General features: G+C 43.8%; 1 protein-coding gene across 1 annotated transcript in view; it reads right to left on the bottom strand.

The window, feature by feature from the left end:
- Positions 1–8287, bottom strand: part of CMTR1 (cap methyltransferase 1) — a 53011-nt gene extending 44724 nt beyond the window's left edge. The window contains exons 1-2 of the mRNA XM_065913417.1: positions 8121–8287; positions 5960–6097 (exon numbers count right to left, since the gene is read on the bottom strand). Of these exons, the coding sequence (XP_065769489.1) occupies positions 5960–6092 (133 nt within the window). The 5' untranslated portion in view covers positions 6093–6097; positions 8121–8287. The remainder of the gene's footprint in view (positions 1–5959; positions 6098–8120) is intronic.
- Between the last annotated feature and the right edge of the window lie 6186 nt (positions 8288–14473).

The following is a 14473-nucleotide window of genomic DNA, read 5'->3' as shown; positions in this document are numbered from 1 at the left end:
AATTTCAACAATACAAAAATTGCAATTACATTTGCACCAATCTAGTATTTGTCCAAATACAGAGTGTACAACATCAAAAGTGAACCATAATGTTGTGTCAGCATTGGTTCATCAATTGTAACAAATACAGCACTCCTGAGAGAGATGTTGGTAATGGAGGAGGCTGTACACACAGGGGCGGGGGTGTAGGAGGTCCTTTCTACTTTCAATTTTGTTGTGAAACAATCTGCTCTAAAAAAAAATAAAATGAAGTCTTAAAAAAATTTTTTAAGGTTCAAAAAAAAATTTAAGCATAAAGATGGAATACCTATATCCTAACAGAGAACTGTGTTCCCCTTGGACTACTCTTTAGCACCCTGTACCCCAGAAGGCCAAAAAAGGACACCTTATACTGTTTAATAGATCAGACAACAACTGTGGTTCAGGACCTGTTTTTATAAACGGTCCATGTTGTATACAATGGAGTACTATCCAAAAGTATCAATCCTACTCCCAGAGAGCTTAAAAATCCAACAGCTAAGATAAACATGCGTTTTTTTTTTTTTTTTCTTTTTTAACATGCGTTTTTAAGTATATATAACATTCTGCAAAAGAAAAGCAGGTGAGCATGTGTGAAAAAATTAGAATAAACTTAAAACCAAAAGTCTGGCTTCTGAGGAGGAATGTTGGCTGAGAAAATTCCTGAATGAGAGGCACCAAATCGGCCTTCGTCCTCTTCAGGTAACTCTCCAATTCCCTCAACAAGGAGCCGACATGCTTACATGGGCCAATGCAGCACACATCACAGAGTGCTACGCAGAAGGAAAGACCCAGAACGTTAACAATGAGTAACCATGGAAACTGATAGGTATGGTGATATTTATTTTCTGTCTTGCCTTTTCTGCATTTTCTGTGTAAGAAATAAGAATATATTATTAGTTTCAAAATTAGGGTTAAAGGAAAAAAACGATAAGGAAATAAAGTCTCATTCAATAAGCCTTGTGCAGAATTTGTTTCCAGAGTAATCTTCAGAGGGCAGCAGATATAAGGGGAAAGACCTGAGCAGCTCAAGACTAAGGCTGGGCCGCTCATCGCCCATGCAGAGGAGAGATGTGCGCTCAGCAGAGCTCCCGCACGCTGAAGCACTGTGCTTCCCAAGCGCAGCGTCTTTCTCCTTGGTTGCTTCCCTGCCTACAGCTCAGGAGCGGCAGCTCTGCGCACAGCCCTCAAGTTTCTCAGGGAAGCCCAGGGATCCTGTGGCTAGCCTAGAAGGTACAATGTTACATCAGTTGTTATTTCTTTCACCAGCCATCTGGAGACTCACACATCTATCTATATAAAGGTGAGGAAAGCCTGGTATCCTTCTCACAAGACAATGTGCCCTTGGTCCTGGTCCAGCTCTAGGGAGCTGCCAGGCTGTTAGGTTTGCTTAAGGATTCATCAGTGGGCACCCATCAACAGTATGATTACCATTCCCGGGCATGCAGGGTTCCTGCCACCCTCAGATCCCAAAGAGAGAGAGATCTTTTGTTTTGTCTTCATAACATTTTTGGACCAAAATGACAGGGAGAACCAAATTTGGGTGCAGGGCTCACTGGGCAAACCCGTGGTGGCTCGGGTGCAATATTCCTGGACTCTAGCACAAAGATCTTTCCACACCATTCCTCTTTCCAAGGTGTTACCTAGAGTACAGCTGTCCCGCCCAGGGTCTGAGAATGAGGTTGAGGGGAGCTAAAATATCCGACTAGGCTTTTCTTTGTGAGATGGAGCAGTGTGCTGGATTAGCAGATAAGCCTTATTTCTCTATTTCATGTGCTATTTAAAGCCTGTTCTTAGCCTGACACCATTGAAGCCAAGTGCCCTGAACAATCTTGATGTCCACAGACTGCCACGGCCACTACTCATTTTCACCCCTGGGTCTCTGGGGCCACTCTTTTCAGATGAAAAGAAGACACCTGTCTCGGCTGCAGCAGGAGCTAAAGAGGAAGTTTAGCCACCCAAGACTGATAAGGATTTGGCAAATATTGATCAGACAATCTTATAATGAGGATATAAATTAACAGGAGTAATAAGATCGGTCTATTAAAATCATGAGTTTCATTAAGAACTGGCCAAAGCTGGGTGGTATTCCCATTTACTCCCCAGGAGCTTCCCTTCTAAAACCTACCCGAGAGCTCAAGACATTCTTCCGCGTTTCACTTATGATTTCTTCTCTACCTGATAGAAGTCATTACTCTTAAATCATTTTAAAGACAAGAGGTTTATTTTAGAGAAGAATCAGAGGTTTCCCAGCTACTGACAGAATTCTTCATAATATAACAGCAGGTCAAACATGTCAGGATTAAAAATGACAGGGACAACACACAAGGAGGGACAGCTCCAACCACTAATGGTCAAGGTGAGCAGCACACGGATGCAGAAGAATAAATTACGTACTTCAATAAACATCACATGCTGCCTAACAACTGCTGTGGAATACACTCACTCCTGTTTAAAGACTCAATTTCTCCTTCATGCCAGACAAATGGCAACTCGTTAGAGCAATTTAAACAGATACCGATAAAGGAAGTTTTTGATTAAGGTCATGAATCTGGGCTGACAGGAAAACGATGGTGTTTCAGGGGAAAGAGCCTATTTAGGGAAGAATTAAACCTGGTGGAGGGGAAGGCACTTTGGGCTGAAGGAGCCCAGCAACTTGCAGAACAACACGCTATGGGAGGGCTGGGAGCCCACACAAGATGAGCAGCTGAGGAGAAAAGGAAATTGTCTCGGGGTCTAGACCAACTTATCCAGGATAAGAACAAAATGACTGCCATCTGCCTCTCCTTGCTTAATTTCCAATAGTTTATTTAGGCTTGAAAATGCCTTCAAACTCCTCTCAACACACGATGACCCAGTGGCCATGACAACAACATCCCTTTTCTTCTTTAGTCTGGTCAGACGTCAGTCTCAGACTGGCAATGCAGCTACCCTGTCAATAATGCAAAATAAACAAACTGATTAAACTAAATAGACCTATTAATGAGTCACCACATTGATCTAGCAAAAGAAGCACAAACAAGGCCCAGACAGACAGAAACAGCAACTACTGATTTTCTGTTTTTCTACCTGAACTCCCTAAAGAGCATTTTTCAATCATCTATTCAACAGAATGTCCAGGTAGAAGTGGTGGGAGAGGAAACACACCTGCTTTAATGCAGTGTCTTGAACAGGAAAGCCACAGAGAGCTCTCAGGGGATGTGCAGTTTCTGGGGAGACAGAAAACTACCGGAGCACACTGTCCAGGGGATGTCTGAGAGAATCAACACAGAAGGAGATGATATTAATGCAAAGTACTTAAGGAAATGATCCTCTGCAGACTGGAGCAGGGGTAGGCACAATCAAAGAGGTGAAGCGTTTTAAGGGTTTTAGAAAAGATACCACTGTTGCTTTCCATCAGTTCTATTTAGTAAATAGTTCAGTTCAGCTGCTCAGTCATGTCCGACTCTGCGACCCCATGGACTGCAGCACGCCAGGCCTCCCTGTTCATCACCAACTCCTGGAGTTTACTCAGACTCATGGCCATTGAGTCGGTGATGCCATCCAACCATTTCATATGTACTGAGCCATTTATTCCATGCCAGGCATGTGGCTGCAGGGGGAGGGGCACAGACAGCAGTCTTGCTGATGAAGACACCAGACACTCATCCTCAGAGTTTTCTGTGGAACTGCCCCTCCCTAAAATAAGCTCACCGGGGAAGTTAACAATGTTTGCCTCTGCCTCATTTTTCTGCAAATTAAAGGGACCAAATGACCTATTGCCAGACATATACAACGTACTGGCCACCTCTAGATTTCCATTCTGTATACACAACAGAAACAGTCAAACCTGACTGAGTCATATGGTGCTACTTCTGAAAAGGTTAAAGCCATTTGGCAGAATTAAGGGGAGTTTGTGGGAGAATGGAAGGGAGGGGGGATAATCGCAATTCACAGTCACATTTTTAAAAGCTTGAAATTTAAATTAGACTGGTTCCCTTGAAAGAGTGTTAAGAAAAAAAAAAAAAAGTGTTAAGTATACACCTTCATCTCCTGGGAGTCATTCTCTTGAGAGCAAATGTCCCCTGAGATCCACTTAGGACCAGATACCTCCACCACCTAAGTATTCCCCTAGGCACACATTCTCTTTCCCCCACGCAGGCCATTTCTCCTGCTCAAGACTGAAGATTCTACCTTCAAGTTGCTCAAATCCCCGGTGATAAGCAAAATCCCCTTCCTCAACAGTTGCCAGAACCGATTTGCCCAATATATTTTTGCCTTCCCAAATTAGCAACCTCAATGACATAAACCCTTTCCCACCCACCCTAAAATCTGTGACAACTTTAAAGGCGCACCTATCCCCACACAGAAGGTTATAAGAAGAGTCTCTTATCTAGCGGGGATCAAGGCCGCACCAAATGCTTTATTAGCTGTCTGCAAGGTCTATCAAGTTCCTCCCTTCTGGACCAGCTACTCAGTACACCTGATGAGTAACCACCCTTCAATTAGCCAGCCTCTTGAGAATAAACTGTATTTTCTATCACCCTCAAGGGGATGCTTCACACTATTTCAGTCACCAATTTGTTACCAAATTTCATTCCAATTTACCATTGATCCAGCAAAGGATACAAAATGCAAGACTGCTGGGGGTACTGGGCGTCCAAAACATCATATCCACTCAGCACTGGGAACATGGCATTTGGAAACAGGGTCTCTGCAGATGTAATCAAATTAAGATGAAGTCATACTGGATTCGGGTGGGCCCTTATCCAATGACTGCTATCCTCGTACGAAGAGGGAAATTTGAACACAGACACACACAGGGGCAAAGACTGGAGTTATGCTGCTGCAAGAACACCAGGAATTGCCAGCAACTAGCAGAAACAAGGAGACTGCAATGGCACCCCACTCCAGTACTCTTGCCTGGAGAATCCCATGGACGGAGAAGCCTGGTAGGCTACAGTCCATAGGGTGGCGAAGAGTCGGACACAACTGATCGACTTCATTTTCACTTTTCACTTTCATGCACTGGAGAAGGAAATGGCAGCCCACTCCAGTATTCTTGCCTGGAGAATCCCAGGGACGGGAGCCTGGTGGGCTGCCGTCTATGGGGTCACACAGAGTTGGACACGACTGACGTGACTTAGCAGCAGTAGAAACAAAAAGAGGCAAGGCAGGATTCTTTCTTACAGTCCTGGGAGGGAGTGAGGCCCTGCTGTAACCTTCATTTTAGACTTCCAGCCTCCAGAAGTCTGGAGAATATATTTCTGTTGTTTTAAGCTACCCAGTTCACAGTACTGTTAGAGGAGTTAACACAGCTGGCAATGCAAGGAAAATGCAAACAGGGCTACTGCTAATTGTTTGGTATTTCAGGCAAGCTCCGAGAAAGAAAGCTTCACAGAAAGCACCTGCGGAAACTGAACATCTATAACCCTGGAAAACAAGCAAAGTAAAATGCTCATTTCACCCAGATCAGTGAAATTCTTAAAGCTTAATGCAAACAGTGAACACAGCGATGCTCCAATTCCTTCGGGTGTTTCTGACCATAACTGCCAAGGGAACTAAGAAAACAGAATGCAAAAACCTGAGGGAAGTTAAGCCAGATCACCACAGCAAAGAGCCCAGCCCTGTGAAAGAGCCCCAGGATCATTAACAGCTGAGAGCAAGGGGCACTCAAGGCTCACCACTACATCCACCTGGCTGAAGGCAGCAAAAGAGTGCCACTCACTGAAGGACCACAACAGAACTAAGGCACACCTGTAGAAAGTCCAGTATTTTAGTTATAACACATTCCCAACTCCCAACAGGAGAATGGCAAAACAGAAAGTCTACAGCCGATATAGCTCAGTAGAATTTGCCGAATTTTCCTCATGGGGCAGTGGACTGTATTCTGCCCAACTGAGGCATCAGGGATTCAAGCAGTCAGATGGTCAGTGATCTCTGACCACAGAAGCAAGCTTACCTTTTGCTGCATGATTGACAGAGGAGGGAGGCTCATCATCAGATGTGGAGCTAAGGTTCAGGGCAAGCTCAGCAACTCTTTTCTTCTGTTTCTTGAGAGGGGCAGTGCATTCTGAATCATTTCTCCTCTTCATTGTTACTGCAACCATAAATCCAGATAGTCAGCTGCCCTGGTCAGAGCCACTAGGATCACAGCAGGGAATTCCAGAGAGTAAACCATTAATGGGATGAAAGCTGGCAACTCCAAACAGCTGCCAGTGCCAGTGCTTGAACAGCTTCTTCCTCAGAATGATATCCAGGAAGGCTAGCCAAGCTCTGGTTTTCAATAAGAGCTGTCAGTTTTATTGGAAAATGTGATGCTCACAGACCCAGAGGTCTCTGGGCCACTGGTGTCAAATACTAAAAAGTCATGGATCAACTCCACAAGCCACAAGGGAAAAAAAGGCCTTAGGTACTTGCTATTCTATAGTTCTGATGCAAGAAGGGACACGTGTGACAATAAGTACACTGGAAATTAATCATGAAACCTAATGAATATCAACAACTATTTTCAAGGTGAAAAGACCATCCCAGAAAGTCTACTCCATCGCACTATTTCACCAGGAAAATTAAGAGATTACACAATATGATACAAATACTGGTTTTTGGTTTTCTTCAGGATGTTTGAAAACATGGGAGAATTGGGAAAGTGTTTGAATGGAGTAAGGAATGGAAGCAGCGGTTGACTTGACTGAAAAAACAGAAGAGTGGGAAAGTTAGCAGGACCAGACTTATTATATCATAGGACTCAGGTACAAAACCAGCAATTTTAAGAACAGGCACCCGCCTCCACAAAAAAAGAATTGAAGGAGGCGAGGTACCGTGTCACCATCATCCATGCCTGTGGGTAAGTATGAGAAGCAAACAGGAGGGGGAAAATGAGATGGAATGAAGTAATAATGAGATTCCTGAAATCATTCCTCAAGGAATGATTAAATTGAAAAACAAGAGTAGGTGAAAACAGAGTGGTTTATACACAACTGTTGGCTATAAGAGGACTCAGAAAAGAGAAAGTACTCAAAAATAAGAGCAAACAGGTGGGTGCTCAGCTGGCCTGCAACTCCTTGGGGGAAGGGGAGCTGCTGGGGCACAAGGGCAGGCGAACAGCATGGGTCAGGACAGGAACAGAGTGCTGAAATCCAAAGATATCACTGATCTCTCATGATTCAAACATCAATCACGTTTCACTTCTCTCCAGCTCAAGGATGAGCCAGCCAACCCAACACACAATCTCCTCCTTTCTAAGGAGGCAGCCTCTTAACTAGGCACAGGCAGGAGCTATCCTGAGGAAGAAGGAAGAACAGGAGATGCTGAACAAACAAAGCAAAACCAGGCTGAGCTACATTTAACTTTAAGGCAGGGTCTTAAAAAGCTCTTCCCCCCCCCCCCCGCCCCCGCAACCACCACCACCTCCGAGGCCCATAACCTAAGCTAAGGGCCCTCTGATTCCTAGCACCTCTGGGGGAGACTGGAAGCACAGGAAACTCAAGAACTGTGTTGAGATGGATGCAAGAAAAGGAGTGGAAACTGTGCAAAAGGCAGGAGACACTGGTGCTCCGCCCCTACACATCCTGGATTTGGACCTTCCAAACCACCTTATCCAACCCTCTTTCCTTTGCCACTGCAAGGAACTGAGGCCCGAGAGGGGAAGGCCGCGCAGACAACCGACCTACCCACCACAGCTCAAGTGACCTACACATCCATAAGAATGCAGGGAACTCCTAAGAGGAAGGCAGAAGGCCGGCTTCGACTCGCTGCTCTCCCAGGGAAGGGGTTCACATCCCCTTTCCATCTCCCCAGGCCTGGGTTTCGCACCGCCACCCCTTATCACGAGAGGGAAGAAATGAGCTCGCCTCCCCCCCCGGCCAGCCTTCTCATTTGCAGACAACGTGAGTGTGTGAAGAATATGTGCGCAGAGACGTGTCAGCAGCGGCTGGTGGACTGGAGACAGGGCGCGGGGGAAGAGACGGGGGGTATAAGGGAGGACGGGAGAGAGAAGAGGCGACGAGGGTCACGACCGCCAGCGCGGGGGCCGAGGCGGCGGCGGCGGACGTGAGGATGCTGAGCCCCGCGCGCCCGCCCGCTCGCCGCCCCCCCACCCGGGGCCGCGCGTCGGCACTCACGCTGAGGGAAGAGGGCGACCTGCCAAGGAGCGGAGAGGGGGGGCGGTTAGGCCGCCGATGCCGCCGCCGCCAGGCCTGGCCCAGCCACTGCCAGAGCCGCCGCCTCCTCCCTCAGTTTCGCTTCCCCACTAGCCCGCCCCGGTCCGCTGGCCGCCTTGTCGCGCTCGGGTCCCGCCCTGCGGGCCGCGCAGCCTGATGACGTCAGGGCAGCCTGCTTCCCTCCACCCCTCGCGGGCCCTGGCCCCGGGGAAGACCTGCTCGGCTTCGGGCCCGCCCCACCCACCCCACCCTGCCCCGGGGCGGTCCAGGGCGCCTGCGCAGAAGACCCGACGCGGACGGACTATAAAAGCGAGAGTAACCTGGTATCTAGTCTTCTGGCTCTAGAGGACCAGAAACAAACGTGAAAAACAGAAAAGGTCAAGTGGCATCGCATCAACTCCTCTCTCAGTTTCATTATTGTCTTAATTTTACAGATTAAGAACAAGTTTAGAGAGGTAAAGGGTAAAATGGTTTGAAGGCACACACACCCAACCTTGTTCACTGCTGTTATCTCCAACGTAGAGAAACAGTGCAACCTCTATAGATATTGAAGTAAGGTCCAGAGGAAGAGGAGAGCTGCCTATGGCCTCTTACCGTACGGACACAGATGGCTTCCCATGCCAAGCTCCTCTTCTGATCTTCAGACCAGTGGGGCCAGAAGTTTGCTGAGCTTCCTCGGTGTCACCTTGTTACCGGAATCCAAGCTTCCTCTGCTCACCCCGGGGTCGGCCAATGACCGGAGATCAGGGCTTGAGGCAAGGAATGCAACTTCATTTGGAGAGCTGATTGAGAACCTGGAAGACTATTATATCAAAATAACTATCTTGCCAGGTTTTTTTTTAATAGATCAGCGATGGGGGGAGGTGAGGAAACAAAATAAAAAGGCCATTGATCTTGCAAATATCTCCTAGAATAGCAAGCCTCAGACAGGGGATGTGTTAATTTCTTACCTCTTGCCATCTACAGGTGGACAGGACTCTGAACAAAGGCGCTTTAACAGTCAGGCAGAGGAGCAGGATTCTCTGAGGCAGGACTTACAAATGATTATAATAACAAAGTAATGAAAAGCAAGTCTAAGAAGCACCTCCAATATGGAGTCAGAATGGGCTTTTCCCTGCAACAACTTCACACTCATAAATTCAACTCTGATCTTATGTTCTCCCATAGGCCTGGTCTTTTTCCAGTGAATGGCATTGAGGTAGGAGATGGATGGGCCCCTGTACTGGAAAGCTGGTGTTTTTCAACTGGAGTAAAATTGAAGCTTTGCTTTCTCCAGACACTCCAAGGACAGAAGCTGAGCTGTGCTGAAATAAAGAGATAAAATCACCACTCCTGAGATCAAGGAAAACTTCCTTGCCTGCACATGCGCAGGAAGGCTCCTTAGGGGTCAAAAAAGGAGGGGGCACAACCCCATAGTAAGTGTGGACAAACCCCTACAGGTTTCTGTGGTGGAATCCATCTTAGCAAAAAGTTGTGCATGCATGTTGGGCAGGGTTCTAGAACAGGTCAAGTGTGGGAAAAGAAATGAGATAACTGACCAAAGATTAAAAAAAAAAAAAAAAGCAGGAAGGACTTCCCTGGTGGTCCAGTGGCTAAGACTCCATATTCCCAATGCAAGAGGCCTGAGTTCCATTCCTTGTCAGGGAACTAGGTCCCACAAGCTGCAACTAAAAATCCTGCATGATGCAATGAAGACCAAAGATCTGCATGCCACAACTAAGACCTGGTGCACCCAAATAAATAAAAATGAAATTAAATATTTTTTTAAAAGTTTATTTTTGCAAATGAAGTTAAACCTTCAACAGTTTTTTGAATCAAGACAAGAATAATACTTTTTCAAGGAATACTAGAATTCTTCCAGTATGTTTGAGCTAAAACTTCAACTGTAGTTTTTTGTTCAAAGATGAATGAATTCATCTTTGGATAGATCAACATCTTAACATCTTTGATTCAGTTTATTTAAGAAAGAAATGGACTGCATATCTGTGGTTCAACTTAGAAGCCATAAGGTAGAAATAACTTTTGAAAGACTTCTAAAGTGTTCCAGAAATTTGCAGATTTCTCTTTTCAAAAAAATTTGACAGAATTTTATATTACAACTCTGTCTTAGAAAAGCATATCTTCCAGTTTCTTCCTTATTAATCACTTAACTGAAAATGTTTTTTAAATTTTTTAAGAAGCATTTATAACATTGACCTCGTAACATTGAATTGAAAGGTTTAACTCATTCACATGATCAAAAGTATATGTCAGGTAAGCCATACATGAAAAACAAAACTCTCATAATGTCCCAAGAGTGGATTTTCTTTTCCTTCTTTGTTTTTAAACTTTCAGTTCAAGTAAAACTTCTGCCCTTAGTTTGAAAATGTGCTTGATGGCATATATTATGAAAACCAGCAAACTTCCATGTGGTACAGAAGGAATTTATATTTTGCTATCATATCTTTACAAAACAAATTTTAAATGCATTTGACTCAACGATCTGCCTCTGATAAAGTTGATGGCATTTGTGGCTATTTTACAGGGCTGTTAGAAGAATCTTTTTGCCAGTGCTTGTCTAAGTAGAAAGATAATGAGTGGTGTGAAGAAGTTTCCTTTCTTTTGAAAGTAGTAAAATGAGATGCTTTACCAAGCATCTCAGGGGCTCCATCTGTGCAGAATACAAAGTTTTCTTCCCAACAGTTTTATTTGGTAAACAATATGTTTACTCTTTTCAAAATGTTCATAGCCTTCCTTTGTAGTTTCCAAAAGGACTCACAAGATAAGAATTCTTCCTTGATGGCATCAGAATGAGTACAGGATGCAAAAAGAGGAAGCTGGTGACATTGAGAGCCACATCTTATTTAGATGCCCTTTTAGGCTGGGAAAATGTAAGATGCTCTTTCAGTTTTGCCTACATTACACTTCAGTCCACATTCATTTTTACACATGCACACACACCATTTGTGTTCTAACACATTGGATAATTCAAGTAAAACAATATAATACAAGGCTGTCATCATCAATTACTTTTCTTTGAAATTTCATTTTAAACTGGCTTTGTGAAAAATAGCTGGCTTGAAACTCAACAATAAAAAACTAAGATCATGGCATCTGGTCCCATCACTTCATGGCAAATAAAAGGGAAAAAAGTGGAAGCAGTGGCAGGTTTTATTTTCTTGGGCTCCAAAATCACTGCTGATGGTGCCTGCAGCCATGAAATTAAAAGACGATTGCTCCTTGAAAGGAAAGGTATGCCAAACCTAGACAGCATATTAAAAAGCAGAGACACCACTTTGCTGAAAAAGTCCCTATAGTCAAAGCTATGGTTTTTCCAGTAGTCATGTACAGATGTGAGACTTGAGCCGTAAGGAAGGTTCAGCTCAGAACTGATGCTTTCAACCTGTGGTGCTAGAGATGTGACAGTCCGTTGAACTGCAAGGAAATCAAACCAGTCAATCCTAAACGAAATCAACCCTGACTATTCATTGGGAGGACTGATACTGAAACTAAAGTTTCAATACGTTGGCCACTGATTTGGAGAGCCGACTGATTGGAAAAGACCCCAATGCTGAGAAAGACTGAAGGCAAAAGGAGAAGAGGGTTACAGAGGATGAGATGGTTGGATGGCATCACTGATTCAATGGACATGAACTTGGGCAAACTCCGGGAGATAGTGAGGGACAGGGAAGCCTGGCATGCAGCAGTCCATGGGGTCGCACAGTTGGATAGGACTTAGCAACTGAACAATTGAAAAACAATAATATAAGCACATTGTTTTTATGAACCATTTGAAGTAAATTGTAGGCATGATACCTCTTGATCCCTAAATACTTAACTGTTTATGTCACAAGAATAAGGATAGTCTCTTCCTTAACCATAGTATAATTATCAAAATCAGGAAGTTAACACTGATATGATATTTTAATCTCCAGATGTTATTTATATTTCACCAATTGTCCCATAATGTACTTTGTAGTAAATAATTTTTTTGGATGAATGAATAAAGAAAAAGTGGTATATTAGAGAACAAACATGGTTGCTAGGGGGAAGGGATAGTTAGGGAGTTCGGGATGGACATGTACACACTGTTACATTTAAAATGGATAACCAACATGAAACTTTATATAGAACATGAAACTTTGTTCAAAGTTATGTAGCAGCCTGGATGGGAGGGGAGTCTGGGGAGGAATGGATACATGTATATGAATGGCTGAGTCCCTTTGCTGTCCACCTGAAACTATCACAACATTGTTAATCGGCTATTCCAAATCAAAATAAAAAGTTTAAAAAAAAGATTGAAAGTGTGATATTTACTTACATAGTGAGATAGAGAAATCCTGTCATTTGCAGCAACATAGGTATAACCAGAGGGCATCATGCTAAGTGAAATAAGCCAGATTGAGAAAGAGAAATACTATATGGTATTATTTGCATCAGGCATCTGGGGGTTGGGTCAATCTCAGAGAAACAGAGTAGAAAAGTGATTGCCAGGGGCTAGGAGGTGTGGGGTGGGGGATATAAGGAAAGGTTGGTAAAAGTGTACATAAACTGCCATTTTTAAGATGAATAAGGCCTGGGGATGCAATGTATAACATGGTGACTATAGCTGATAATATTATATTGTATAATTGAGATCTGCCAAAAGAGTAAAACTTAAATTTTCTCACCAAAGAAACGGGGTAAATATATGAGGGGATAGATGTGTTAACTTCATGGAGAGGGCAACTCATTCACAATGTACACATAAATCATCACATTGCACACTTTAAATAGCTGAAATTTAATTTGTCAATGATATCTCAATAAGCTGGAAATTTTTTTCTGGTCCAGGGACCTATCCAGTATCATGCATCAAATTATGTAATGTCTCTTTAGTTCTCTTTAATCTGGAACAGTTTCTAAAAGTTTCTAGTTTATAACCTTGACATTTTAAAAAAGCTGTTTCGTGAAATGCCCCCAAATTGGAATCTAATGTTTCCTCATGATTAAATTGGAATCATGTACTATTGGCAAGGATAGTATAGAAATGATATTGCGTCCCTCTTATGGCAGGAGAGGGGCATGATGTCTACCTGTACCATTACTAGTGACAGTAATGTTGATCACATGTTCAGCTGTTTAAGGAAGTGTCTAAGTTTCTCTACCATGACATTACTATTTCTTCATTTTCCATTAACAAGTATTTTCAAACTATCTGCATGTTCTGTTCCTCATCAAACCTTTACCAACAAGTTTTAGCTTTTGAGGATGACTCCTGCCCAAATCAATTTTCACTGTGTAATCTACTAAATGGTAGCCTTCTAACTCCATGATTCTTTCTGACTTTATGGTCAGCATTCTATTGTAAGAAGTGTTTCTTCTCCCTAATGTATGCATGTATATATGTATGTGGTTATAATAGCATTATATCACTATACATTACTATTGTTATTTATTTTAATACTCCAAGTGACATTTTTGAAAGAATTTTTGTATGGTTTTTAAATAAATTGCTTTTATGAACCTATAGATAAATAAGTAATTTGTATTTAAGTAAAATGATATTCAAGAAATATGTACAGTAAGTTGTAGAAGATGGCAAGTTTTACACTTTATCTGGTTTCACCACCGTTAATGACTTTTAATCCTCAGACACCGATTATAGCAGTAGTAGCTCAAAAATTGAGAGATTGGTTCAAGATGGCAGAGTAGAAGGACATGTACCCACCTCTTCTCATGAGAGCACTGAAATCACAACTAACTGCTGAACAACCATCAACAGGAAGACACTGCTGCTGCTAAGTCAGTTCAGTCGTGTCTGACTCTGTGCGACCCCATAGACGGCAGCCCACCAGGCTCCCCTGTACCTGGGATTCTCCAGGCAACAACACTGGAGTGGGTTGCCATTTCCTTCTCCAATGTATAGAAGGGAAAAGTGAAAGTGAAGTCGCTCAGTCGTGTCCAACTCTTCTCGACCCCGTGGACTGCAGCCCACCAGGCTCCTCCATCCATGGGATTTTCCAGGCAAGAGTACTGGAGTGGGGAGCCATTGCCTTCTCCTCAGGAAGACACTGGAACCCACCGAAAGAGATACCGCACTTCCAAAAACAAAGGAGAAACCACAGGGAGATGGTAGGAGGAGTAGGAATCCCCAGAGAATGTGACTTTGGAGGCCAGTGGGATTTGATTACAAGACTTCCACAGGCCTGGGGGAAACAGACACTCCACTCTTGGAGGGCACACACAAGCTCTTGTGTACACCAGGGCCCTGGTGGAAGGAGCAGTGACCCCACAGGAGACTGAACCAGACCTACTTGCTAGTGTCAGAGGGTTTTGTTACCAAAAGCTTGGTC

The sequence above is a fragment of the Muntiacus reevesi genome, chromosome 20, assembly GCF_963930625.1.
Source record: "Muntiacus reevesi chromosome 20, mMunRee1.1, whole genome shotgun sequence".
In the NCBI taxonomy this organism is placed as follows: Eukaryota; Metazoa; Chordata; class Mammalia; order Artiodactyla; family Cervidae; genus Muntiacus; species Muntiacus reevesi.
The sequence above is the reverse complement of the archived record's forward strand: the minus strand, read 5'-3'. Positions and strand labels throughout refer to the sequence as shown.